This window comes from Panthera leo, chromosome A3, assembly GCF_018350215.1.
Source record: "Panthera leo isolate Ple1 chromosome A3, P.leo_Ple1_pat1.1, whole genome shotgun sequence".
Classification (NCBI taxonomy): domain Eukaryota; kingdom Metazoa; phylum Chordata; class Mammalia; order Carnivora; family Felidae; genus Panthera; species Panthera leo.
Window position 1 is genome coordinate 23,209,291 of NC_056681.1, and position 25,897 is coordinate 23,235,187.

Consider the following 25,897-nt stretch of genomic DNA (forward strand, 5'->3'; position numbering starts at 1 on the left):
GAGGATTATGAGCAGCCTCTCTGGGACACACCTACACACAATCCATTTCCTGGGGCCCTGCGGCCAACCCGACCTTCAGTGCAGATGTGTGCTGATGTTGATAATGGTGGAACTGTGCATGCCCAGGCCCGGGAGGGATGGGTACTGCACTGTGTTTGTTTCCTGAGCGAGTTGTGTGGGTGGCTTGCTGCTCAGCACCATTCCCCACTAATGAGCTTGGAGCCTTTGGCCTAACAAACATGTTCTGTGTCACAGGCCTGACATGTGATGTTTCCCAAGGAGAAGTGCCAGGAAGGCTCATTATTTTTACTTTTTCTCCTTGTCTCATCCTTGATTTGAGACAGGTAGAAAGACATGATGGAGTCAGCGGTCAGAATGCGGTCTAGCTCAGAGTCTTGTCTGGGGTCTCCGGGCCAGTCCCCCGGCCCCACCGAGGATGCTCAGAATGAAATTGGAGCATTTGGCTTGCCCCACTCTGCATAATCCTGAGTCCTGACCCATGCCCTGAATCTGCCACCTGGCTGAGCAGTGAAAACCTAGAAACTCTGGTCTGATCTGAAATAGGAAGCCCTTCAAAAAAGAAGTCTTTTCATTTCCCACCTTCTAGTCTAAACTGTGGGTGGCTGAAGGCTGGTGTGTGCTCAGGCCTCTAAATCCTCTATAGTGCCTTCCCAGGGAGCTCTAAAGTCAGATGAAGTGGGTTAGAATCCTAATTCTTCCTGATAACAGACAAGTGGCATAGCCTCTCATCTATAAAAGGAAGATCGTAACAGTACCCTATGTCACAGACTTAATTAATGCAAATTAAATGAAACAATGTATGTAAAGTGCTTTAGCACAGTGCCTGGCCCAGAGTAAGTGCTCAATTAACTTGTTCATTTGTTTAACAATTATTAATGTCTACTGTACGCCAGGCACTGTACTGGGTGCCAGGGACATCAGGGAAAACAAGAAAAAAAGAAACTAGAAAATAAATAAGGTGAAGTATATAAAGTCAAGTCCTTTGTACAGTACTTGCACATAAGAAGTACAGAGAAATGTTCATAATTATTATTTTTTAAATAGGCTTCACCCAGCGCAGAGCCCAATGTGGGACTCGAACTCACAACCCTGAGATAAAGAGTTGGATGCTTAACTGACTGAGCCACCCAGGCACCCCGAAATGTTCATTATTAATCATAAAATAATGATATATTATGATGAATGAGTAAAGGAAATAAGTAGGGTAATGTAACAATAACTGAAAGAAAGCCCCTGAGACAGGTAGGTCAGGAAAGGTCCTCTAAAGAAATGATATTGGAACTGAGACTTATGAGATGAACAGATACTCAGTCTTTCCAAGAGTCAGCTGCAGACCCTTCCAGTTAGCAGGAACAGCTTGTATAAAGACCCTGAGCTTGAGAAGAGCTTGGAGAGTAGAAGGAAAAGCAAGGAGGCCAGTGTGGATAGGGCATAATGACAGGGCAGTAGGCTATGCTCAGAAGTTAGGATTTTATTCAGTGTGATGAAAAGCCACTGAGAGCTTAAACAAGACAGTAACAAAATCTGATTTCTGATTAAAAGTTAACTCTGGCTTCTGTAGAGAGAATAGATGAAAAGGGAAGAGTAGGAGAAACAGTCAGAACAACAATTAAGAGGCTGTGAGAGTCATCCAGACCAGAGATGCTGCTGCTTTGAACTAGGTTATATATCAGCAGTGTCCTGTGACTTCCTGGGATGATGGAAATGTTCTACATCTATGCTCATACGGTAGCCACTAACAACCTATGGCTCTTGGAATGTGGCTAGTGCAGCTGAGGAACTGAACTTTTAATTTCATGTTATTTTAATTAAAATATACATAGCCTTGTGCAGCTGGTGGCTACCATATTGGATAGTACAGGAAATGAACAGTATGTTAAATATATTTAGGAGCAAGAAAGGACTTGTGATGGTTGGGGGATGGAGAGTGAAAGAAAGAGTTGAATTAAGGAAGATGCCCTACAGTACTATTTGGGAACTGGGTGGAACTACCATTTACTGATTTGGGGAAGAGAAGGCTCTGGGGAGATGTCAAGAGTTTTGTTTTGCACAAGAGGAATTTGTTGGAACTACTGTTGGAACATTCAAGAAGAGATATCAAGTAGAAAGCAGGATGTACAAATGTCTGTCATCGTCGTCATCATCATCATCATCATCATCATCTTTAGGTTCCAGGGATACTAGCCTGTTGGCTACTTAGGAGGTAGGGAGCTCAGAAAGAGGGCTAGGAACTCTACACTGAGAATTTCTTTCACCTTGTCTTGGTCAATGTGTCAACCATCCACCTAGCCAGACTTCCCTAGAGTTTGAAACCCCTATGTGATCTCTAGCTCCTCCTCCTCCTCCCTCTTCTCCCCAGATATTGAGCCCAGTGGCTTCTTTCTTTCTCTCATGCAGCCTCATATCTTTAAAGACATCTATATACTGATAACTCCCAAATGCATATGTCCAGCCCAGACTCTCCCCTAAATGCCAGACTCAAAAATCCAACTTTCCACTTGACATCTCCACTTGAATGTCAAACAGGCATCTCAAATTTGCCATGTCTAAATGTGAATTCCTGAAATTCTCCCCAAAACTTGCTCCTCCTATGGCCTCTCCCATCACGACTAATGGCAATTCCTTCCTTCATTTGCTCAGGCCAAAAGTTTTGGAGTCTTCCTTAATTCCTCTCTTTCATACTTCTTATCTGGTCTATCAGCAAATCCTGCAGGTTCAATTATATTTATCTTAAATTCAACGCTTTTTTTTTTTTCTTTACCACCTTTGCTGCCATCAACCTGGGACAAGCACTAGCCTATTTCACGTGGTTGACAGCAATAGCCTGCTAGGACTCCCTGCTTCTACCTCTGGCTCCACTTCAGCTCTCCCCCATGCTGCAGTTCAAACCCCCCAATGGCTCCCATTTCATTCAGAAAGAAAGCACCAAATTACTTTTTGCCTCCTTCACAATACATGACTTGGCCTAACCTCTGTCCGTGCAATGGCTGCGCGGACAATGGCTGCGCACTGACTGTGCACCCCTGCCCCCGCTGCCAGGAAAGATCTTCCCTGTGTATGGCTCATTCCTTCACCTCTCTCAAAAGTCTCCTGACCACCACCAAAAACATTCCACACTCACATTTCATATGCCCCTTCTCACCTTTTTATTTCTCCACAGCACTTTCGTTATCTTTTTCACGCATTTTAAGGATTATCTGTTTCCCCTACTAGAATGCACATTTCAAGAGCGCAGACATTTTCGTGGTTTTTTTCCTTCACTGCAGCATTCCCAGTGTTTATGTGACACACAGTAGGTGCTCAATAAATAGATGGCAAATGACTGAAAAATCGTAAAGAGCCTCCTTACCCAACAGTGGGGATATGAGGGAATCGAGAAATACGCATGCTCGCCAGCCCACAGAATTCTGAGGCGGGTAACCGTTACCGTTGCCGAAGGTAAGCCAGGAGGGCGGCCCGACCCCACGTGACGCCTTCCTCGCCCTTCCCCACACCGGAACGTTTCAGTCCCGGAACCTCGGTTCGCGGGTCCCGGCGCGAGGGCACTTCCGGTGCCGCTCTTCTCTCGCCAGTGAAGAGAACTGCCAAGTCAGTTCCGGCAGAGAGCGAGGTGAGAAACGCAGCGAGGCTGTCTGTCCCGGGGCCCTCCAGGCCCTCCGGCCTCGGGCCGGCAGGTGAACTGGGGGGCCCAGGGACAGGTCGCTGTCCTGACCTGAAGAGACCCAGCGCCGTCGCCGCGGCTGTCCACTGGCTGGGCCCAGGCCTTGAAGCAGCCGCGAACCTCTCCCCACCCCCACCCCCACTTCGGCGCCGATGGCGGCGGCCTCTTGGAGGAGCCCAGACCTCGCCGGCCGCCCACTTTCGTGGCCCAACTCTGCGGGGCCTACGCGAAACACCCGCCCAGCCAGCGGGGACGCGGCGCCTTTGGACGTTGGGCGTGGCGGGGCGAGAAGAATGGAGGCCACTCGGATGCCGCGCGGGAGGGCCGTTGGGGCCTTCGAGGGCCCGAGAAGGCGGGTCTACGTGGACGCGAGCTCTGCCACCCTTGGGCCTCGGAGCCCCACAGATGCGGGCCGTGGGATGACCGCTTCGTCCCAGTTGGACGAAACCTCACCGCCGGACAGTGGACAGAGGCCCTAACGGGCCCGGAAGGTGAGCGAAGCCCCAGTCCACGACGGGTGGAACGGTTAACTGGCCCTAAGGCGGTTGGTCTTCGTTCTACCAGACGTTGATATTGGAAGATAGAAATGGGAGAATTCCGCACCGCATTTGACCAATAGGAAGGCCACCCTTTGGGAAGATTTTACTGGCCGTTTATAGAAGGCCTGTGTATATAATATGAAAAAGCTGCTCTCAACTTACCCCCCAACCTTTCAAAAGAAAACCGTTGCTAAGTCTGGGCTTTCTACATGTAAAGAGGTTGCCGACATATGATAAAGTAGAGTTAGAAAATCACATGTCTTGTAAATGCCTATTTGGTTTTTTAAAAATCATAGAAAAGAAATGTCTTTTGGAAATGACTTTTTTGAAATGGAATTGTCAGACCACCTCTAGAAGCGACATCAGGAGCGAGCGACACACGTCCACGTCTGTTCAGTGGGTAAGAGGACATGAAGTAGAAGACCTTGAGGAAGAAAAGAAGGTTCTGTGCCAGACTGGTCATATTTAGAAGACATTTTCATATTATAACCATTTTTTTGTGTGTGCTTTTTATTCCTCAGCTACTGTATAGTTAACAATGCTAAGTACTTTTTTGAAATCTCTAGTCTTTCTAGATGTTCTTAAGTGCCTGGTATGTTAAAAATAGAGGTAGTAAAAAGACATTCTGTAAATACCTTTTTGTTAAAATTCATAATGAAATACTGTTTAATTTTGGGGAATGGCCAAACCACCTCATTGAGCAGTAGGCATTGTGTTTGTGCACTGGTTCAGAGGAGGAGAGAGGAGAAGGAAGTACCAAGAGCTCTGCCAGTGAGTTCATAGTGAGGCAAGATTCACCATTGTCCTTTGTGTTCCTGCATTTTGTATTACTTAAGTGTATATAGTGTATATACTGGACAAGTGAGTCCTGATTTTCCGCATCTAGTCTTTCTAGATGTTAAAGAGGTTGCCAGTGTATGACAAAAATAGAGTTAGTAAACTAATACATTTTGTATATTTTGTGTTAAAATTCCTAGAAAGATTGTCTTCTGCAAATTTGAGCATTATAGCCCATTGAGTTGATGGAGGGAGAGAAGAGAAGGGTTTGTCTTCGGCTAGAATGTTCCTATTTTGAAGACACTTTCACATTATAACTGTTACATGTATGCAGTTTATTCAAGACTGCTATGTATATAGTGGACAAATTAAGTCCTTATTTGAAACATCTAGTCCTGTCTAGATGTTTAGAAGTGCCCAACGTATGTTAAATGTAGAGGTAGTAAAATGTCACTTTGTAAATATCTTTTTGCTAAAATTCATAGGAGATTGTCTTGGGAATGGAATTGTTAAACCACTTCTGAGCACTCTTCAGTGGTTGGAGGAGGTGGAAGGGAAAGAATTGCAAAAGGTAATATGCTGGTGTGTTAATACTTGGACATTTTCAGACAAAATCATTTTTTTGTATGTTAACATGCATTTTGTTTTGCTGTGTATATAGTGTATATAATGGACAAATAAGTCCTAGTTTTGCAACTTCTAGTCTCTAGATGTTAAAGAAGTTGCTAGTGTATGACAAAGTAGTAAAATTAGCACATTTTGTACACGTGTTGAAACTCAAAGGAAAGCTTTTCTTCTGTAAATGATTTTTAATATGAATTTTTTCAACCACCTCTAAGCATTACACATGCCTATATTTGTCCACTGGATTAGTGGTGGAGAGAAGGAAGTGAGGGAGGGAATAGTTTAGGCCAGAATGGTCAGATTTAGAAGATACCTCAGATTATACCCATTGTTAGGTGTGTGCAATTTTATTTAACAGTGCTTTGTACATAGTGAACAACTAAGTCCTTATATGAAATATCTAGTCTTTCTAGATATTTAGAAATGCTTGATGTACTTAAAAGTAGAAGTAGAGTAATGCTTCTTGTAAATAGCTTTTACAAACTGATGGGAAATACTATTTTTGGAAATGGAATTGCTAACTCACCTCTCTGAACAGTATGCTTACTTGTTCATTGGTTTGTGGGAGGTGGGAGGGAAGAAATTGCAAAAGATGTTTTGCTAGTGTGTGCTAGGAAATTTCAGCTTATCCATTGCCCTATATGTTATGTGCATTTAACTTGACTGTATATATTGTAAATATACTGGACAAATGGGTCCTAATTTTATAATATCTAGTCTCTAGATATTAAAGAGGTTGCCAATGTATGACAAAAGTAGAGTTAGTAAACTAACACATTTTGTACACTTTGTGTTAAAATTCATTGAAAGGCTGTCTTCTGAAAAGAACTTTTAGAGATGACATTGTAGTCACATCTAAGTGACACATGTGCCTATCTGTACCCACCCAGTGGGTTGGTGGTGGAGAGGAGCTGTGAGAAATAAAGGGTTCTAGACTAGAATGTTCCTACGCAGAAGACACTTTCAGATATAACCCATTGTTACATGTGTGTAGTTTATTCAACACTACTGTGTATATAGTGGACAAACTTAAGTCCTTATTTGAAACATCTAGCCTTTCTAGATGTTTAGAAGTGCACAAAGTATGTTAAAAGTAGAGGTAGAAAAATAACACATTTTGTAGATATCCTTGTTAAAATTCATGTGAAATATTGTCTTTTTGAAAATGGAATGATCAAAATGATCAAACCACCTCTCAGCAGTACACATTATATAATAGTTGTGCTGGTTCAGGGAGGAAGAAGAAAGCGCAAAGGGCTGTATACCAGTATGTTTATAGTTAGGCAGGATTAAACCATTGTCCCCTATGTCTGCATTCGCATTGGGTTTTACTTAGCTATGTATATAGTGTATATAAAGGACAAAGGAGTCCTAATTTACAACATCTAGTCTTCCTAGATGTTAAAAGAGGTTGCCAGTGTATGACAAAAGTAGTTAGTAAATAAATACATTGTATACACTTTGTGTTTAAATTAGTAGGAAAGACTTCTGAAAACAACTAGAGGAAGTGAAATTGTTAAAATCCCCTCTAAGCATTACAGATGCTTATACTTTCCACTGGGTTGATAAGAGGTGAAAAGAGGAAGGTCTAAGCCAGAATGTTCCTTCAGTCCTACTATGTATGTAGTGGGCAAATTTTGAAACATCTAGTCTTCTAGATGTTTGAAAGTGAACAATATGTTAGAAGTAGAGAATTAAAGTAACAACACCCTTTAAGTTCTGTTAATTTACAGGAATGGTTGTATTTGGGGAATGGAAGTGTTAAACTTGATGTCTTGGAGAGTATTCACTGTGGGGAGTGGGGGGGGGGGGGTGGGGGGAAATGAGAGAAGGGTTCTGTGCCCACGAGTCTTTAAGACAAATTCAGATTGTCTAACCATTATTCTGTATGTGCATTTTAGTTAATATTGCTGTGTGTTAAAGGATAAAACAAGTCCTAATGCCCAAAGTGTATTAAAAGTAGAAGTAGTAAAATAGTCCCTTTATAAGTGCCCTTTTGTTAGTTTTTAGGAAGGACTGTTCTGGGAGTGTCTGTTAATCTGCCTCTTGGAGCTAGATGTAGTTCTATACTTAGTCATTGAAATGGTGGAGGGAGCAGAGGAGGGGTGAAGGGAAGGGCTTTTTGCTAGTATCTCCACATCTAGAAGACAGTTTTAGGTTATAAACATAAGTCTATATGTGCATTTTTATAAAGTACCTGTGTTTGTTGTGGACAAGTTCATTATTTTGTAACATCTAAGCTTTTTGGATGTCCTGAGATGACAATGTATGATACAATGTACAGCTACTGAATTAGCCAATTTCTAAGTTTTTGTTGTTGTAATTGATAGGAAGGAAGCATCTTGGGCATGGAAGTGTTAGGCTGTCTCTGAGAAATGTATGTCAGGACTTACTCATTAGACTGGCAGCAGAGGGGCAGAAGGAAGTATAGTGGGAGAGATGCATGTGGATGTGTTCATATCTATATTCTAGTGATAACTGTTAATGTGTGTGCATCTCTTTGGCTGTACTATAGGAATACATTAAGTGATTCAGTGGAAACATACCTCCTTGCTAGTATTTGAATAGTATAGATTGGTTAATGAATTCTTTTAGAAGCATTATACTTTGTGTACTCTGTTACTTTATGTCTCATTTTTAATTGAACATTAAGGGAATGCAGTATTTTAATTGTAGCTCTGCCAATATCTTTATCTAGAGGCCTGTTAACATTTTTGTCGCCAAGAAAGGCAGGATTACATTTTTTTCTTTCAGATGGTGTTGGTGTAGTGTATTCTTGGTTATCAAAATACTCATAGTTTTGGGACTTTGAAATGGTAAAATTCGTGGTGTGTAAAAAAAGCATGATACATAACTACGATCTTAATTACATTAAAATGCTTAGTTGTGTAGATACATGGGACCTAGAAGTCAAACTGTAAACTGCTTGTGATTATGGATGACTTTGTTCTTTGCTTCTTGTGTTATTCAGTTTCCTTTTATGCACATGTTAACTTTAAAAAAATAAAAGTTTTTAAAACCTACATGGAGTCTCCATTGCTTGTAAAGTCAGCACACTGCCGGAGGGTACAGTGTTTGCACCTTTCAGGCCTAGGCTCTGAGGTAACTGAAGTTTCATGTCTTATGACAACTTCCTCCATCACTCAGACAGTAGCCCACCTCGGTGCCCTGCTGTTCTTCCAGGTAACCTCACACTTCGGTGGTTCCCACTTTGCTCAAACTGTTTATTCTGCCTCTAGTAAGTACCCTTTCCACATTTTTCACTTAGCAAAATCATTCATTGCCCAACCCAATATTTTTTAACAACTAAGCAATTATTTTAGAGTGTGTGAGTGGAGGAGAGGGACAGAGGGAGAGAGAAAATCTTAAGCAGGTTTCATGCTCAACGCAGAGCTCGATGCTGGGCTTGATCCCATGACCCTGGGATCATGACCTGTGCCAATATCAAGAGTCAGACGCTCAACCAACTGAGCCAGCCAATTGAATTGGGCCCCCAAACTCAATTTTTAATTTATATGCTCAGTCTTTCTACAAGGACCTGACACCCCAGAATTAAAGTGCCAGAACCAAATGTCAGAAGTTAGGCCATTGCCCTTGCAGCCGTTACTTGTGCCTCATATGTGGAACCCACTTGTACCTTCACTGTTACATGAAAGTCCACTGGATTGAGCTTACGTAATGCCTGACACATGGTGGGGGCTTAGGAAATGACTGCTGAATATAAAGGGGACCAAAACTCAGCTTTTCAGACTAGCGTGGTGTCCCTGCTAATAGGCACTGGTTGAGTAGTCGGGCCTCCCCAGGCCATAGCTGACCAAACCGGACAGTGCTGGTCAGATGTAGCACCACCCCCAAATCAGGCACAGAAAACATTCCTAATGGAATACCCGAAGGAATCTTACTCCCAACTTTGAAGTGGGGCTCAAGAGATGGGTCTCCAAATGTGGGAAGGAGTGTTTCTAGTGTTTCCTTGTTGGTATAACCCAAGTGGGCTTGGAACCAGAAGGAGGCAGGTAGAAGAGACCCTTCCCGTTGCTTTCTCAGGATCAGGCCCGGACCCCATCCTCTGTTGATGTCCCTGTGAGACAGGTGTTAGCTGACTGAGATGGGATTCAGGAAGACACATGTCTCAAATGCCTGGCCTGGCCTAGGAGACCCAGGTGCACTTGGACTAATCCAAGTCCGCCAGCCCCAAATCCACCAGAGCTAACGCTAAAAGCTGTGGCTTTCCTCTGCCATTTAATGTGGATTCACCCATAAAGGTTTCCAGAGAGGGAAGGCTCATAAAAAGCTGAGACGAGGTTAGGTCTCAGGCAGTCCTGAACCTCCAGGGTGAAGCTACCCTCAGTGGACAGAAAAAGGAAAGTCCAGAGGGGACAAGCCCCACTCACACCTCATAGTTAGCAATATGTATTGCCAAGGGAGGAGCACTACATAGGGAGTCAGAGGCCTCTGTTCTTTTCCAAGCTCTCTCACTAACTGGGGGATACTGGCCAGTTGATCCCATTTAGGTCTCAGTCTCCTCATCTGTAAATGAGGGTTCTGGCTGGTTGAGGAGGTATGCCTCTCCAGATCAATTACTGGGCCTTTCAAAACCATAGATTTATTCAGTGCCAGAGTCAGGGCCATTCTCTGCCAAATACTATTCTCTACTAAAAGGAACCAGGGTCCTTAGAGAAATGGCTAATTCCAGGATTACATTGAGGGAAGTACAAGATCATCCTGGAATATCCTATTGTGGCAAAAATAAGTGTTCAGAGAATGTGTCAAAAAGATTGTATCAAAACACAGAATGATATAGTAACAGGTTTTAACACATTGCATAATATAGGAAGCCATGAGTCCAATACTGATATAAATAAATGAGTGAATAAATGAAAAGTATAATAAGGAAGGGGATATTTACATAGTTCCATATGTCCTCACAAAATCCCTATCAAAACAATATGACATAATCAACAGAATGAAAAGGCAATCTGTGGAATGAAGAACATATTTGCAAATCATGTATCTGAAAAGGGGTTAATATCTAGAATATATCAGAAACTCTAACAACAAAAAATCAACCCGATTAAAAAATGGACAAAGGGGGGCGCCTGGGTGGCTCAGTCGGTTGAGCAACTGACTTCAGCACAGGTTAATGATCTCACAGTTCGTGAGTTCGAGCCCCGCGTCGGGCTCTGTGCCGACAGCTCAGAGCCTGGAGCCTGCTTCAGATTCTGTGGCTCTCTCTCTCTGCCCCTCCTCCACTCATGCTCTATCTCTCTCGCTGTCAAAAATAAATAAAACATTAAAAATTAAAAAAAAAAATGGACAAAGGGGGAGCACCTGGGTGGCTCAGTCGGTTGAGCATCCAACTTCAGCTCAGGTCATGATCTCATGGTTCTTGAGATCAAGCCCCACATGAGCTCACTGCTGTCACTGCAGAGCCTGCTTCAGACCCTCTGTCCCCCCATCTCTCTGCCCCTCCCCAGCTTGTGCTCTCTCTCTCTCAAAAATAATTTAAAAAAACATTTTTAAAAATGGACAAAGGACTTGAATAGACATTTTTCCAAAGATGTACAAAAGGCACATGAAAAATGCTCAGCTTCATTTATCATTAGGGAAATGCAAATCAAAACCACAATGAGATATCACCTCACAGCCATTAGGATGGCTACTAACAAAAAACAGTAACAAACATTGACGTGCAGAAATTGGAGCCCTTGTGTACTATTGGTGGAACTGTGAAATGGTGCAGCTGCTATGCAAGACAGGATGACAGTGTCTCAAAAAATCAAAACTAGGACCACCACGTGAGTCCAGCAATCCCACTTCTGGGTATATATCCAAGAACACTGAGAGCAAGATCTTAAAGAGCTGTCTGCACACTCATGTTCATAGCTGCATTATTCACAAAAGTCAAGAGGTGAAAGCAACTCAAATTTCCATGAATAGATGAATGGATAAGTAAAATGTGGAATATGCATGCTATGAATGTTTTTCAGCCTTAAAAGAGAAGGAAATCTTATCACAATATGGATGAGCCTTGAGGACATTGTGCTAAGTGAAATAAGGCAGTTGCAAAATGACAAATACTGTACAATTCCACTCATATGGGGTATATCTAAATAGTCAGATTCAGAGACAGAAAGTAGAATGGTGGGAAGTGGCAAGAGGAATAGTTTAATGGGTATTCAGTTCAAATTTGCAAGATGATATGGATCTGAAGATCTGTTTCACAACAATGTAAATATGCTTAACACTACTGAACTACTCAGCTAAAAACAAGATGGTAAATTTTACTTTTTTTTTTTTTTTTACCACAACATACATACATATACAGTATATATGATTTTTGAAATAAAAAGGGAATATGTATCAAAAGTGATTTTACAATAGAGACATCATTTCAATCCAATAATCAAAGTTATCACCAGTAATGGGACACACTGAAATCTCACACCACTTGATAGCATCCGATGAAAAGGAGACAGAGCCACTTCTGTGGTTCCTGCCAAAGATGTATAATCTAGATCTAATCATGAGAAAATATAAAACCAACCCAAATCAGAAGACATTCTATAAAGTAACTGGTCTATATAATCTTCCAAAGTGTCTTAATAATCCATTTTCTTCTTGATTCTGAATTTTCTCTTGGGGGTGGGGAGGTTTTAGAAGCTGAAGGATAGGTAGGGCAAGACAATAGTGTGTGAAGAACACACACCAGACCCCAACAATTTTACAAATGATAGCAGTGAAGCGCCAGAAAGAGGAGGAGCCTGGCTGAAGGCTACACAGCACACGTCCAGATGCACCACTTTTCCACAGCTATGTCCACAGGGCTAAAGCCCACAGCCTCCAGCAGCCATGAAAAACCCTTGTTCTAGCTTTGATGCTGCTTCCCAACCACCTAGAAACTACTCACCCTCATTGTCAGCTCTGAACCAGTGGTTACAAATTCTGCAACTCAGCACCCCTGTGGTTAAGCCCCTTAAATCCCCAAATAAAAAGGCCTCGTGGCAAAACGGCCTCTGGTGGTATCATGGGAGTTGTCAAGTGACCTGTCTCACCCCTGAGACTTTCCACAACTGGAAGGTACAATTTTTCCAGGAGTTGTATAAAAGGAATGAAGAATTTAAAGAATGTTTTTGCTTCCAATCCCAAGATGTGGTCTTAAACACTTCCTATAACAAACTCTGGCAATATCTCCTTGTGTTCATTTTTCAAATGGGTTTTTTTTCATTTTCCCCCAAACAGTGGAAGCTGTTCATGCTAGGGCTATATTTTTGGCTCAAGTGGCCTGGGTGTGCCTCTCCAAGTATGACTATGCTTATTTACATATGGAAAATCATCCCAGAGGGTGATTATATTCTCTCAGACACAGTTGCAGGGTTGTGTGTACTGAATGGTGAAAACAGGTGGCTCATTTGGTATAGATGAGTAACGATGGTGTGGCAGCACACGCTGCAACTCTGCCTGGAAGGGCACTGGGTGCAGAGAGAGTACATGCATTTCCTGGAACAACCACCTGGTAGCTGAGTGAGGTTTGACAAGGCTTGTGCCACTCTAGGCCTCAGGCTCCTCATCTGTCAAATGAGGATAATGCCAGGAAATGCTTTCAGGACAAGCCATAGCCTCTCTAGTGTGCCTCATGCAGTGCCTGGCACACAGCGGGTGCTCAATACCTGGGCCCAGGCCCTTCTACCTGGTGGCAGGTCACTGCAGGTTTCCTGAACCTTGGATCTGGGCCCAGGTGGGCAGTAAGGACCTCTGTGGCACTGAAAGCAGTTTGTTGCTAACACTATACCAAGGGGTGTCATGTTTGCTCCTTTTGCACGAGCTTCTCTCCCAAATCATGATTTGTCCTCCCCTGCCTGATTCTGATCCCTGTTCCATGTTGCAGAGTGTATGTGAGGCAGCCTTAAGAACCACTGCTCATTCTGAAGCTCACGGCCTAGAAGCTAGGAGGCTTTCACACACTTAGAAGCAGCCACAAGCCTCCCCATACTGCCCCCACTCATTCTTCCAAACAGCACCCTCACCCACAGCACATGTTAGTGCTTTTGTTGACCTGCTCTGCTCTCTCCCTCCAACCTGCCCTTACACGTTGACATTAACCATTTCAGAAGAGTGTAGAGTTTGGGCAGGATGTCAACCAGGATGCCCCCCCCCCCCACACGCACATCACTCAGGATGGCCTTTTGCACTGATTATGAAGACTTAGACTTCCAAAGATTCGGTTTCATATTTCACTCTAAGGGAAAGAGAGTCTCTGGATGGCCAAATTGATCTCGGTCAAAAAGGTGCTAATAACATCTAACATGTATTGATCACTTACTGTGTACCAGGGACTTCACAAGTGTAACCCAAAAATAACTGGAGACCCATTCTCTGCTTGGTTACTGAATTCAAAGAAACAGCAGTACCACATAAAACCATAATTAAGAGCTACGCAAATGTTTACTTGGCTTCTTGAAGAAAATACCAAAGGAGAAACATATTCTCAATGCACAGAAAAGGTCTTTGAAAACCTCTTTAGACATTTCTCATTCTCAAACTCTTCTGTCTGCTAAATGATGGCTTCACAAAAAGCTCTGCTTTTGCTCTGCTCCCCTCAAGATTTCATGAAGCCCAGCCCCCATGTTCTCCCTCCAGCACCCTCACTCCAGGGTTGCCCTTCTAGTCCATTTTCTCACCCGCCACTCCCCTGGAAAACATGTTCTACCTCCTATTCTGCAAGTTTTTTCTCTCACTTCCCAGGAAGCAGGGCCCTGGGGTCTGGGTGAATAAAATCCTATATCTTGCTACACATGTACCACCTCTTTTTTCTTTTTCTTCTTCTTTTTTTTTAACCATTTGTCTAGTTCATGCACCACTTCTTTTAATCCTCAACAGCCATTAAATGGCAGAGCTGGGATCTTAACCCAAGGTCATCAGACTCTGTAGTCAGATGCTTAGCAAGATGGCCGTCACAGAATAAGCACTCAATAATAAGTTTCTCACTCCTTCTCTGGTCATGTCATGTCATGTCTGCTCAAGAACCTTCAAGGGCTGTAGGGATCAGCAAACTATGGCCCGCAGGCCATTTGTTTTTATAAATAAAGTTTTATTGGAACACTAAAGAAACTGTATGGCCTAAAAATCTAAAATAGTTATTATTTAGCCCTTTATAGAGCTTGCTGACTCCTAGCCTAGAGAATAAGAGAGGACAGAGACTGCCTCTTAATCTCTTTTGGATCTGCTATATAAACAAAGTATAGTATAGTATAGTATAGTATAGTATATATTTGTATAGTATACAAAGTATAGTATAACAAAGCAAGTATAAACAAAAGTAAATAAACTTCAAATGAATGAATAAGGTGTCCATACCTACATCTTGGAGCCACAGCCCTAAATGCAAAGACAGCCCTAAATATAGTCAGACACCCCAATTTACCTGGTCCCCAAACAGTGCCACCTCATCCTTGTAGGTCACAGACAGCCTTTTCAGAAATGCTGCAGGCATCACAGTCTCCTTGACCATCTGAAGCTATCAGAGAAGCCAGAGATGATGAGTCCACTACTTCTCTATTCTTTTACATCCACACCCTCTTCTGAAAGAAAAATTCCATACCCCTTCTTTGCTATGCAACATGAGAAGTTTTCTTTTAAATACAACAAACAAAATTATAATGTTGAATATGCTTTTCAAACTATACTCACCTCTTGTGAAAATCATTGATCTTGTCCAACTCGCTCACTTTGCCACTGGGGAAACAGGTGCAGGTGAAGGACTCAAGGTGCTCAAAGGGGTCCAGTGACATAGAAACAGAGCCAGGCTCTGTTCTCAGGTGTTCTTCCTAACCTGCTCCTTGCCACGTGGAGTAGGTGAGCGTGTGGGGTGGGGAGGGATGGGTGGAAGAGGGTTCCTGTCTCTCCCTGTGGCCCCAGGTCAGGCTCATGTGCTGCCGTGACCTCTACCAGGCCCCCAGTGCTCTCACAGCTAAACTATGGAGCTTCCCAAGGGAGAGGGGTGATTTGACCCAGTGTTACCAACAAAGAGAGCCGGCCCAGGTCACTAACAGGTAGCCACAGGTTTGGGACCCCTCAGAGGGGCCAAGGAGCCCTCTGTAAGTCCGACCTACCACCTTCTTATCTCTGGCTGCCTCTTCTCTCTCAGGCTGCTGGCTCCCCATCCTCAACACCCAGAATGCCTGCTCTTGTCATGCTGCCCATCTGTGTCTCTCGCTCCTTATACCTCCCACCCCCACCCCACCCCCAGTCACGCCTCCTCCAGTCTCTGGCAACGCCCTGTCAGAGGGGCTTGATGAGCACTGGCAAACCAGCAGCTTGTAGGTCCAACACAGCCCACGTACGTGTTTTGTTTGCCTAACATGGTATTTCAAAAACAATTTGAATTAGTTGCTCACATTTAAAAACCAGTAGGAATCATCTAAAATATTGGGTTTCTTGGTTCTCTTAAAAAATCTAAGGACTGTCAGTCAGGGGCCTGCATTATTTCCTGGCATGGCATCAATTGAGGAGAGGGAGCAGCTGTTCCATCTGGATGGGGAATGTGCACACCAGTCCCCACCATTGCCTGTTGCCTGCCCAGTCCTTCTGCTGCGCTCCTTTAGATAACCTGTGTGGCCTCTGCAAGGCATTTGAGTTTGCAAATGGTCTGGTCTTGCTCACTTTGATCTGAGCCCCTCGGTGCCTCCCGTCCATCTCACCCAGTAAGACCCTCCCACCCTGAGACCATCCCCAGTGCTTACCCCATCCACACCCAGCCTCCTGACCATCCACTAAGCCCCAAAAGTGTCAAGGGAGACAGTGCCTGAGCTGCTGCCCCCACACATCTCTCTGGACCCACAGCCCCCAGGAGCCCCCCACTCTAAGCCCCACAAGCCCCGTGGTGGTCACTCAGGAAACATGGTGACCAACCCATCTTTTATTGGGTCTAAACAAGGACTCCTGCATTCTTATACTGAGGCAGGAGTTCTTGGATTTTGTACCGGGGGGTTGTGATGGCTTGGACAATCCTCAATGGGGGGAGGTATTTCTGGGGTGCCATAAAAATGGGATAACAAGGTTTAGTCTCCTTGTCGAGGCTACACAAATCCAGCACCAAACTCTTGGGGTTGTAGATCCCTTTCTTCTTGGGCCGGATTGGAATGAATGGTGGACGCTGGCGAGGCTTCAGCAGCAGCCGCATCAGGTCCTTCCGAAAGATATTCCAGCTGTTCTCCTGGAGGAACTTCTGGCACATATCTTCATCACTGAAGGTAAGACACAGATGCTGACATTCCCACACCTGCTCCTCCTGTCCCCCCTGCCCCTCCAGCCTTGCCTCCTGCCATTCTTTCAATTCCTAAACACAGTGTGCTCCATCCCACCTGTGTGCCTCTTCCAGACTCCTCTCTGCCTTCTCTACCTTTCCACACTTTCTTCCCCTAGACCTGCACTGTCCCGTGCAGTGGCCATGAGCCACATGTGGCTACTAAGTATGTGATATGTGGCCAATCTGAATGAGGGATGTGTTGTGAGTGTAAACTACACACCAGATTTCAAAGACTTAGAACAAAAACAAATGTAGAGAATCTCATTAAAAATATTTATGTTGATTACGTGTTGAAATGGTAATATTTGAGATACACTGAATTCAATAAAATATATCTTAAAAGTTAATTACACTTCTTATAAAGTGGCTACTAAAAATTTAAATTATATAGGTAACCATTTTCCATCAAAGAAATGTAAATCAAAGCCACAATGAGATACCACTTATGCCCACTAGGATGGCTATAATTTAAAAAACAAAACAAACAAACAAACAAACAAAAACTGGACACGGGTGCCTGGGTGGCCCAGTCAGTTAAGCATCCAACTCTTGATTTTGGCTCTTGTCACGATCTCTCAGTTCATGAGATGGAGCCCCACACTGGTCTCTGCACTGACAGTGTGGAGCCTGCTTGGGATTGTCTCTCTCTCCCTCTCTCTCAGTCCCTCTCCTGCTCTTGAATGCATGCATACACATGCATATATACTCTATCTCTCTCTCAAAATAAATAAAGTTAAAAAATAGATAAAAATGTGTAATAAGGTAGAGATATCAAAACAAGGGTTCTGGTACATTGCTGATGGGAAGGTAAACTGGTGCAGCCACTTTGGATAAGAGTCTGGCAGTTCCTCAAAGGTTAAACAGAGTTAACTTACCCAGCAATTTCACTTCTGGTATAAACCCAAGAAAAATGAAAACCTTTGTCCATGTAAAACCTTGCACAAGAATGTTCACAGCAGCATTATTCATCATGGCCAAAAAGTGGAAACAACCCAACATCCATCCACTGAGGAGTGGATAAAGTGTGATAGGTACATGCTATGGAATATTATTTGACAACAAAAAGGAATGATAATTAACAGTATATGCTACAACATGGATGAAACCTGAAAACATAATGCTACGAAGCTAGTTACAAAAGACCATACATTGAACGATCCCATTTACACAAAATGTCCTGAACAGGCAAATCTATAGAGACAGAAAGTAGGTTGGTAGCTGCCTTGGACTGGTCTTGGTGCCCTGGCTCTACTCCATCCCCTTCCCTCATAGCATGGGAGGCGGAAAAGAGTGGGGGAAGGGGAGTGGGCTCAGCACTCATTGGTTTATTTCCTTCTGAGACCACAGCAAGGCAAGGGCATGTTCTATTTCTGTTGACTTGCCTACACTCTCACCTCGGAAGCAAGCCTAATAAGTCACTAACAAATTAGAACATTCTTCCAGCTACATTTTATTGACCAGAAGAGAGTCAACTTTGATCCATAGACACCAACTCAATAAAAAACCCAGAGGTCAGAATGGGCTACTAGCTAGGTCTGCTGGTCTCAGTGGTGTGCCAAAGTCAGCCCCTCTCAGCTCAGAGTGCTAATGACATGCATCTCTCCTCAAGCCCATGTTCAGTGACACAGGGTTAGGAGCTCAAAATTGGCCATAGTGGGAGTATACACACCACAGAAATCAGTAAACACTTCAAATCAGGCTTACTTCCCACCCACCTCCCAGAGAGTCAGTTGTTAAACATTCACCAGCACAGCACTGGATAGTCTCCACTTAAAAAGTTCCACTAACTCCTGATTTCTTCCATAATAAAAACAACAATGTCCAGCTCTGACTTAGCACGTCTCACAGGCCAAGCACTTTACTCGCTAACTCGTGTAATCCTCACAACCACCACATTTCAGAAACATGGAAACTGGGGTTCAAAGATGCTACAGGACTCACCAAAACCTATGAGGGGCAAGCATGTGATTATAGATTCTTAGGGGGAGGGGTCTCTTTTTTTGCGGGGTGGGGGGGACCCAGAGTCCAAGTTAAGACAGACAAGATTCCTTGATGCTGATGGGTCATGTTGATTTCTAGTTTAGTTTTTCACAAAACAGGGTAGCTCTTCTAAAAGCCTCAGCTTTGTGCAGGGGATTTAGTTTCATGTGTCCCTGCAGGTGTAAAATTCCAGCCCCTGATGCCCTTAACCCCGAGTCCAGCCCACTCCCGCCGGGCAATCCCACACTAGATCACACACTCTGTGCTGTGGCTTTTAGGCTCTACTTCCTTTTGGCCCTTGGAGATTTCCCTTCTGTCTTGGGAACTCAGCTATATACTCATTACATTCCCCACAGCCCTCCCTACGCCTTGCAGGGGGAGATGTGTCAGGTTATCTAGCCTGTGGCATTCACAGGACAGGTATCCCACGGGCACTGACTGTCATCTTCAGGATGTCACGTCCCCTTTCCGGGGCTTCACAGTCCTCAATTACAACATGGAGGATTTGAGCTAGATAATGGATATGTTTTCTGCCTGCTTTAGCAGTCTAGAAACCAGGAGTTCAAACACTGAATGAATAAGCCAGAATTCCGTCTGTCAGCATTGCAGATCACTGCAGCGGAGTGCTGACTGGACAGCACAGATGCTGAGTGCTCAAACATCTGCCACCCTCTCAAGTCCACGGAAACCTTTTCTGAATTTCAATTCTATAGGCATTAACTGATACCCATCATATGCCAGGCATCACTTGAGGATCTAGTTCTCCTTAAATCCTTTTTTTTGAGTAGGTGGCTCTAACTATTGGTTGTACACAGGAATTGGAGAATTGTGGCATCTTTGAACTGCAAGGGACAACCAGTGCTTCTCAACTTGTTTTTCGCACAAAACTGCCCCAGTTTGGGCCATATCTACATATCACCTGTTCTTTAATTTATTAATAACTTTTCTTAAATCTGCCATGTTTCTTTTACTTAAATATTTACTTTGGCCTTATTCTCAGCAACAAGATCTGTCAAACCATGAGTTTAGTGAACTAGTCATGTTGTTTTTCTTTTTCTTTTTAAAAAATTTTTGTTTATTTATTTATTTTGAGAGAGACACAGTACAAGTTGGGGAGGGACAGACAGAGAGGGACACAGAGAATCCCAAGCAAGCTCCATACCATCAGTAAGGAGCCCGACATGGAGCTTGAACCCATGAAATTGCGAGGTCATGACCTGAGCCGAAATCAAGAGTTGGACACCCAACCAGCTGAGCCACCCAGGTGACCCATCATGTTGTTTTTCTAATTCATACTAGAATAAGTACATAGCTGTGAAAGCTAAAAATGTCAATTAGTATACCAGCTAAAATCGTCTTGTAAATCTTCTGTGCATACGTTCCATACTTGGGAAGAGACACTGGTCTAGTCTCATTTTCTTGTTTTGCAGAATGAAGTCTGACTCTGAGGAGAGGAGAAATGACCTATCCAAAGTCATACAGATCCCACATCGAATTCTTTCACATGCTTATTGGACATGGCTGCAGTAACTCTACAGATCTGCTTGCCTTCACACCTCCTTTTTCCTTACCACTAGGAACCACCTGCTTCCACACCTGTCAGCAAAACCATGTCTGACCGCAAGAAAAGAGAAAAGGGGGAGGATGCGAAATTGCATAATCGGTATAATCTCCATTATGAAACTTTGTGCACCTGAATGATAAATGCATATTTGGCACATATCCATGTAGCAAAAAAAAAAAAAAAAATACATACAGTAAAAGGAAATACACAAAATGCTAACATGGGGTTGTTGGAGGAATGCAAATGGTTCTAGTTTTCACTTTTTAAAACACTCAGCATTTTCCAGTTTTCTGCAGTGAGAATGCTTTATTCATACACTCATTCATTCATTCATTCATTCATTCATTTATTGTATACCTACCCTGTACTGGGTATTGCATAGGTAGAAGTCAGACATGAAGGGCAGGGAAAGCCCAGTCCAAGCCTTCATGAAGCAATTAATCAAGTGATGGGGAAAGAACTGTACAAACTACCCAGCTCTAAACAGTTATAGTTCAATACAATGGTCAATGGCAGAGCCCTGTAGAGAGTATCAGGAAGGGGTATTTACGCCAACCTGGGTTAGTCAGGGAAGCCTTCCTGGAGGAGATGAATCTTAAAGAATGAGCAGGAATTTATCAGAAAAAAAAAAAAAAAGAGTGGCAAGACTAGGGGATGGCATTTCAGGCAGAAGGGGCAGCATTGGCAAAGTCAAATATATACAGGGTCCAGGAGGCAATCTACCTGAGCTGCCAGAGTGGGTTACAGGTGGCCAGAAGTGCTGCAGGGGAGGTGAAGGGTCACACCATGAAGGGTCACATACCCGGCACTGAGTCTGCATTTTATCCATAAGCAGTGAGATGCCACTGAAAGGTCTTAAGGAGTTTAACATGGCCAGATTTGGGTTTTCGCAAGAGCACAGTATGCAGAAAGGATGTAGTGGGGAGGAGGTGGAAGGAGGGGGCCCAGTGGTAAGACCAGGAGTCTAAGCTGGGGGCCCCAAAGTGGGGATACAGAGCATGTCACCCAGGGAGGTGAACAAGATCCACTGGGTTGTGTGAAAAAAATAGTAGGACCTCATTCATATTTACTTTTGTCTTATTTCTTAAAGATCTATTTCGGTATGTCAATAATGTATATATTAGTACAGCAATATATGTATATAACAATAATAATTAATTAATACATGTTATTCATATTCACATATATGTTCTAGGGGGTATATACTCAAACACTTTTTAGTAATAATAGTGTGAGATCAAAATAGTTTTGCAGGGCGCCTGGGTGGCTTGGTCAGTTAAGTGTCCGACTTCGGCTCAGGTCATGATCTCACGGTCCGTGAATTCGAGCCCCGCGTCGGGCTCTGTGCTGACAGCTCAGAGCCTGGAGCCTGTTTCAGATTCTGTGTCTCCCTCTCTCTCTGCCCCTCCCCTGTTCATGCTCTGTCTCTCTCTGTCTCAAAAATAAATAAACGTTAAAAAAAAAAAATTCAAAATAGTTTTGCAACTACTGGTCCAGTTAATTTTTACATAAAAAAATAAAGGTTTTTTTTCGTATTATATAAGTGTTCACTCTGGAAAATTTGAAAACAAGGGAAAAGTAAAAAATAAATCTTTTTATCAAATCTTTCAAGATAGATATTAATTTTTTTAATTTTAAAAGTAATATATCATCATTACCAAACATTTGGAGAATAAAGAGAAAAACCTCACTTGGAATGCCAGTATCCTGACAACAACTTTTAAAAAATATTTCTTTTCTTCCCTCATTATAAAAGCAATGCATATGCATTGCAAAAACAAATATGAGAAGAATATGTAACAATAACTAGGAAGTACCTTTTAGTCTCACCTTCCAGACAGAATGACTCTTACAAATGTGGCAATATTACAGAGGTTACCATTTTTGCTATTTCCTTCTAGATTTTTCTCTTGTGTTTTACAAAGACATAGCCATAGTATATATACAAGTTTGCACCTTGTCCTTCTCATGTATCATTATATCATCTATTTACCTTCCTGCAACAGAGCCATTAAATTTACAAATAAAAACATTTTTTTAAAGTTTATTTATTTTTGAGAGAGCACAAGGGGGGGAGGGGCAGAGAGAGGGGGACTGAGGATCCAAAGTGGGTTCTGGGCTGACAGCAGTGAGCCCAGTGTAGGGCTTGAACCCACGAATCACAAGATCATGACCTGAGCCGAAGTTAGATGCTCAACTGACTGAGCCACCCAGGCAACCTAAACTTACATTTAAAAAAAAATTTCTAAGCATTTATTTATTTTTGAGAGACAGAGAGAGACAGAGCATGAGCAGGGAAGGGTCAGAGAGAGAGGGAAACACAGAATCTGAAGCAGGCTCCAGGCTCCCAGCTGTCAGCACAGAGCCCAACGCAAGGCTCGAATCCACAAACCATGAGATCATGACCTGAGCTGAAGTCTGACACTAAATTGACTGAGCCACTTAGGTGCCCCTAAACTTAACAATTTTTTCAATAAAATGGTTATGCTCTATAAAAGAAATGCACCACAATTTCTAAACTATCCCCATAGTATGACATGTGTAGTGGTGGTAGTGGTTTTTCTATTATGAATATGGCTGCCATAAACATGTTAGCACAGGTAGCTTTTCACATAATTTAATTATATGAAGATAAATTCACAGGTAGACCTTTACTTCAAAGGGTATGGTCCTGGAAACATAATGCTAAAATTATTATCAAAAGGATTGAGACAATTTAGGGGGTACTAATAACCACCAGTCTCGTTCCCCCCTTTTCAGCACTAGATATTAGCACTTTTTTCTTACTTTTACTAAAATAATAGGCAAAAACTTGTTTATTCAATCTAATGGGATGTATGCACATTTCCAGCACTGACCTGGGGTACTTGATCTGGAATCTGTACAACTTCTCTTTTACCTCGCTGTCAATCAGTTCCCAAAATTTTTCTCTCCTTATCCGTATCACCTCGGCTCCCAGGCTCACAAGGACCAGGGGCCGCATGTCACGCTGGTTCTCCGGCAGGAGGATCTGGTGAAGGCCCTGGAGAACAGAAGTCCCAGAAAGCTCAACCTCAGAGACCGTCCACTTCTACCAGCAGATTTTCTAGATGGGAAAAACGAGGCCCCACAAAGCAGACGAATCCATCTGGGGACCATTCTGCAAGTGACAGGGAAAGTCCAGGGTTCCTTTTGCTACATGACATCAAAGTCCGCTGGCTGATCAGGTTAGAAGAGTCTGTAGGCGCTTTGTCAGTGTCCTACCTCCATGCAGTCTTTCTAAGAATCACACTCAGGCAGTCCCTCTTCAGGGCATAGCATTTCACAAGGTTTCCCCAATGTCCAATCTCAACTCTTGTGTCAAGTGAAGGCATTTTCTCTTCCTTGGGACAATGACAGAATTCAAACAGCAAGTCTTCCCCTTCTAAATCTTCCCTTTTGCAGCCACCACACCCTCCCCTGTCTTTTCTGCAGGCCTCCGTGTGTAGTAACTCATATGAAACTCTCACAATCACCCCATGAGGTGGGTCCTATTGTTATCCTCATTTTACAGAGGATGCTGTGAGGTTAAGAAACATGTCCAACATCCCACAGCATGGAGGCAATAAAGCTAGGATTGGAACTCAAGGGGTCCGTTTTCAGAGTCCATGCTTCTAACCACTATACTCTGAGGAAACTGAGGCACAAAGAGGCTAAGTAACTTGCCCAAGGACAGAAAGACATGGAGGCAGGATTTGAACCCAGTGATCTGTTCAGGGACCTACTGAAGGCAGCATTGTCGGCGAGTACTCTCATCCACCCTCAACCCATCCCACACACACCAGCCAGTTAGGTTTCTTTTCTGCCTACACCTTTCAAATATCTTCCCAGGGCACCCAGGATAAAGTAAAACTCCTCATTGTGACCCCCAAGACCTGGCCTATCTCACCCTTGCCCCGCTCTCCAGCTTGGCCTCATGCCACCCTGCCTTGTTTACTCTGTTCCAGCTGTGCTGCCCTCCCTTCTGGTCCCCTTGAGACACCAAACTCCTTCTGTCCTCAGGCTTTGAGCTTACTATTCTCATTCTGGAACATTCTTACCCCAGGCTGTCTACAGCTTGTCCTTTTCACCATTCAGGTCTCAGCTTACACATCACTTCCTGAGTGGGCTTCCTTGATCACTCCATTTAAGAAACCCACCCACCGCCCCCCAGCCCAACTTTCTATTCCATTCCTAGCAGCAATTTACAACATTTTATGTTTGCTAATTTATCTGTTTATTGTCTGTCCCCAGACTAGATCATGAGCCCCATGAGGGCAGGAAGGATGTCAGTTTACTTGCCCACACCAGCACTTTGGGCCATGGTTAGTGTACAGTAGATGCTTAAGAACTATCTGCTGAATTAATGCTCAAATGGGGTCACAGAACATTTCAGTTAGCAGCTCACCCAGGTGAGTTTCCTCATTTTCTGATGAGGACACACATTCAGAGAGGTAAAGTGATTTGCTCAAGCTGGCTAATTAGAAGCAAAATGAAGATAAGGACCCCCTGCCCTTCACCCCAATCTGGCATATCCTTTCTGCCCAATCTGAGGCCTCAGTCTGTCTGTTCTGGAGAATCTGGCTCCCCTACACCTCTTGGCTCAAAACAGAGCAGGCCCCAACTTCCACTGTTTCCAGGACTGAACCAGCTTTATATTCCTGCTTCCCAGCTTAGACAAACGTGATCTCCTAGGTGAATACACAGGCACAGCTATCACTATTCATTCTCCTACAAATGAAGCCAGGGCCTTGAAAGCCGGGAGAACAGAGTCTTACCAAAGACACATCAGGCATTTTCACCACAAAAGTCATGTAACACATATGTGGGGAGGCTTCTATGTGCTGAGCCCTGTGTTGGGTCTTTGCTCGGAGTCCCACCCAAAGCCTTCTAGGACTTCCAAGAGAATCAAAGCCAAGGTCCCTATTACAGGATTGCAGGCCCTTGACAACACAGACTGTGCCCTTCTTGTTCCATCTTACATAGCCTCCACTGCTGTCACCATCTACCCAACCGGGCACCCCCTTTCTGCCCTTTGGTGCCTCCATTAGGCTCAGGGTGACCAGCATCCCCAGCTGCTCTGCCTGGAGATATGCAAGGCTGCACTCACAGGCCAGGTGCTGGCCTCAGGAGCCCGGTGTTCAGTCCTCAGTGCCTTATTCAGAAACGTGAATGCACCGCAGTGTAGTAAACCACAAGAGGGCTGGAAACCACATCACATGAAAACTGTCTGAAGGGATGGAGGATGTTTTGACTGAATAAGAAAATAATTAATGGGGCATTGGTACTGTGCCTGGCTCCAGAAATGTTGAATGAAAAACAAAATGGCATTCTTTAAATATCTAAGGGTACATCATGTGGCAAGGAAGCTGATTTCTTCTGTTTGTTCTTGGGGTTGCGGGGGGTGGGGAAAGGTTGGGGGAGGAGCT

At 43.6% G+C, this 25,897-nt stretch overlaps 2 protein-coding genes across 13 annotated transcripts in view; both read right to left on the reverse strand.

The window, feature by feature from the left end:
- EPB41L1 (erythrocyte membrane protein band 4.1 like 1) overlaps positions 1-15,297 on the reverse strand; it is a 164,724-nt gene extending 149,427 nt beyond the window's left edge. For 2 of the 10 annotated variants that reach the window (XM_042931075.1, XM_042931066.1), the window contains exon 1: positions 15,044-15,297. The gene's annotated coding sequence lies outside the window, so the exon portion shown is untranslated. Of the gene's footprint in view, positions 1-3,163; positions 3,453-15,043 lie in introns of those variants that run through there. The other 8 variants (XM_042931073.1, XM_042931067.1, XM_042931077.1 and 5 more) reach the window with 6 other exon arrangements.
- A 1,220-nt stretch (positions 15,298-16,517) lies between these two features.
- Positions 16,518-25,897, reverse strand: part of CNBD2 (cyclic nucleotide binding domain containing 2) — a 50,750-nt gene continuing 41,370 nt past the window's right edge. For all 3 annotated transcript variants that reach the window (XM_042931081.1, XM_042931080.1, XM_042931079.1), the window contains 2 exons: positions 23,330-23,493; positions 16,518-16,865 (listed from right to left, as the gene is read on the reverse strand). In XM_042931081.1, the coding sequence (XP_042787015.1) occupies positions 16,547-16,865; positions 23,330-23,493 (483 nt within the window). In that variant the 3' untranslated portion in view covers positions 16,518-16,546. The remainder of the gene's footprint in view (positions 16,866-23,329; positions 23,494-25,897) is intronic.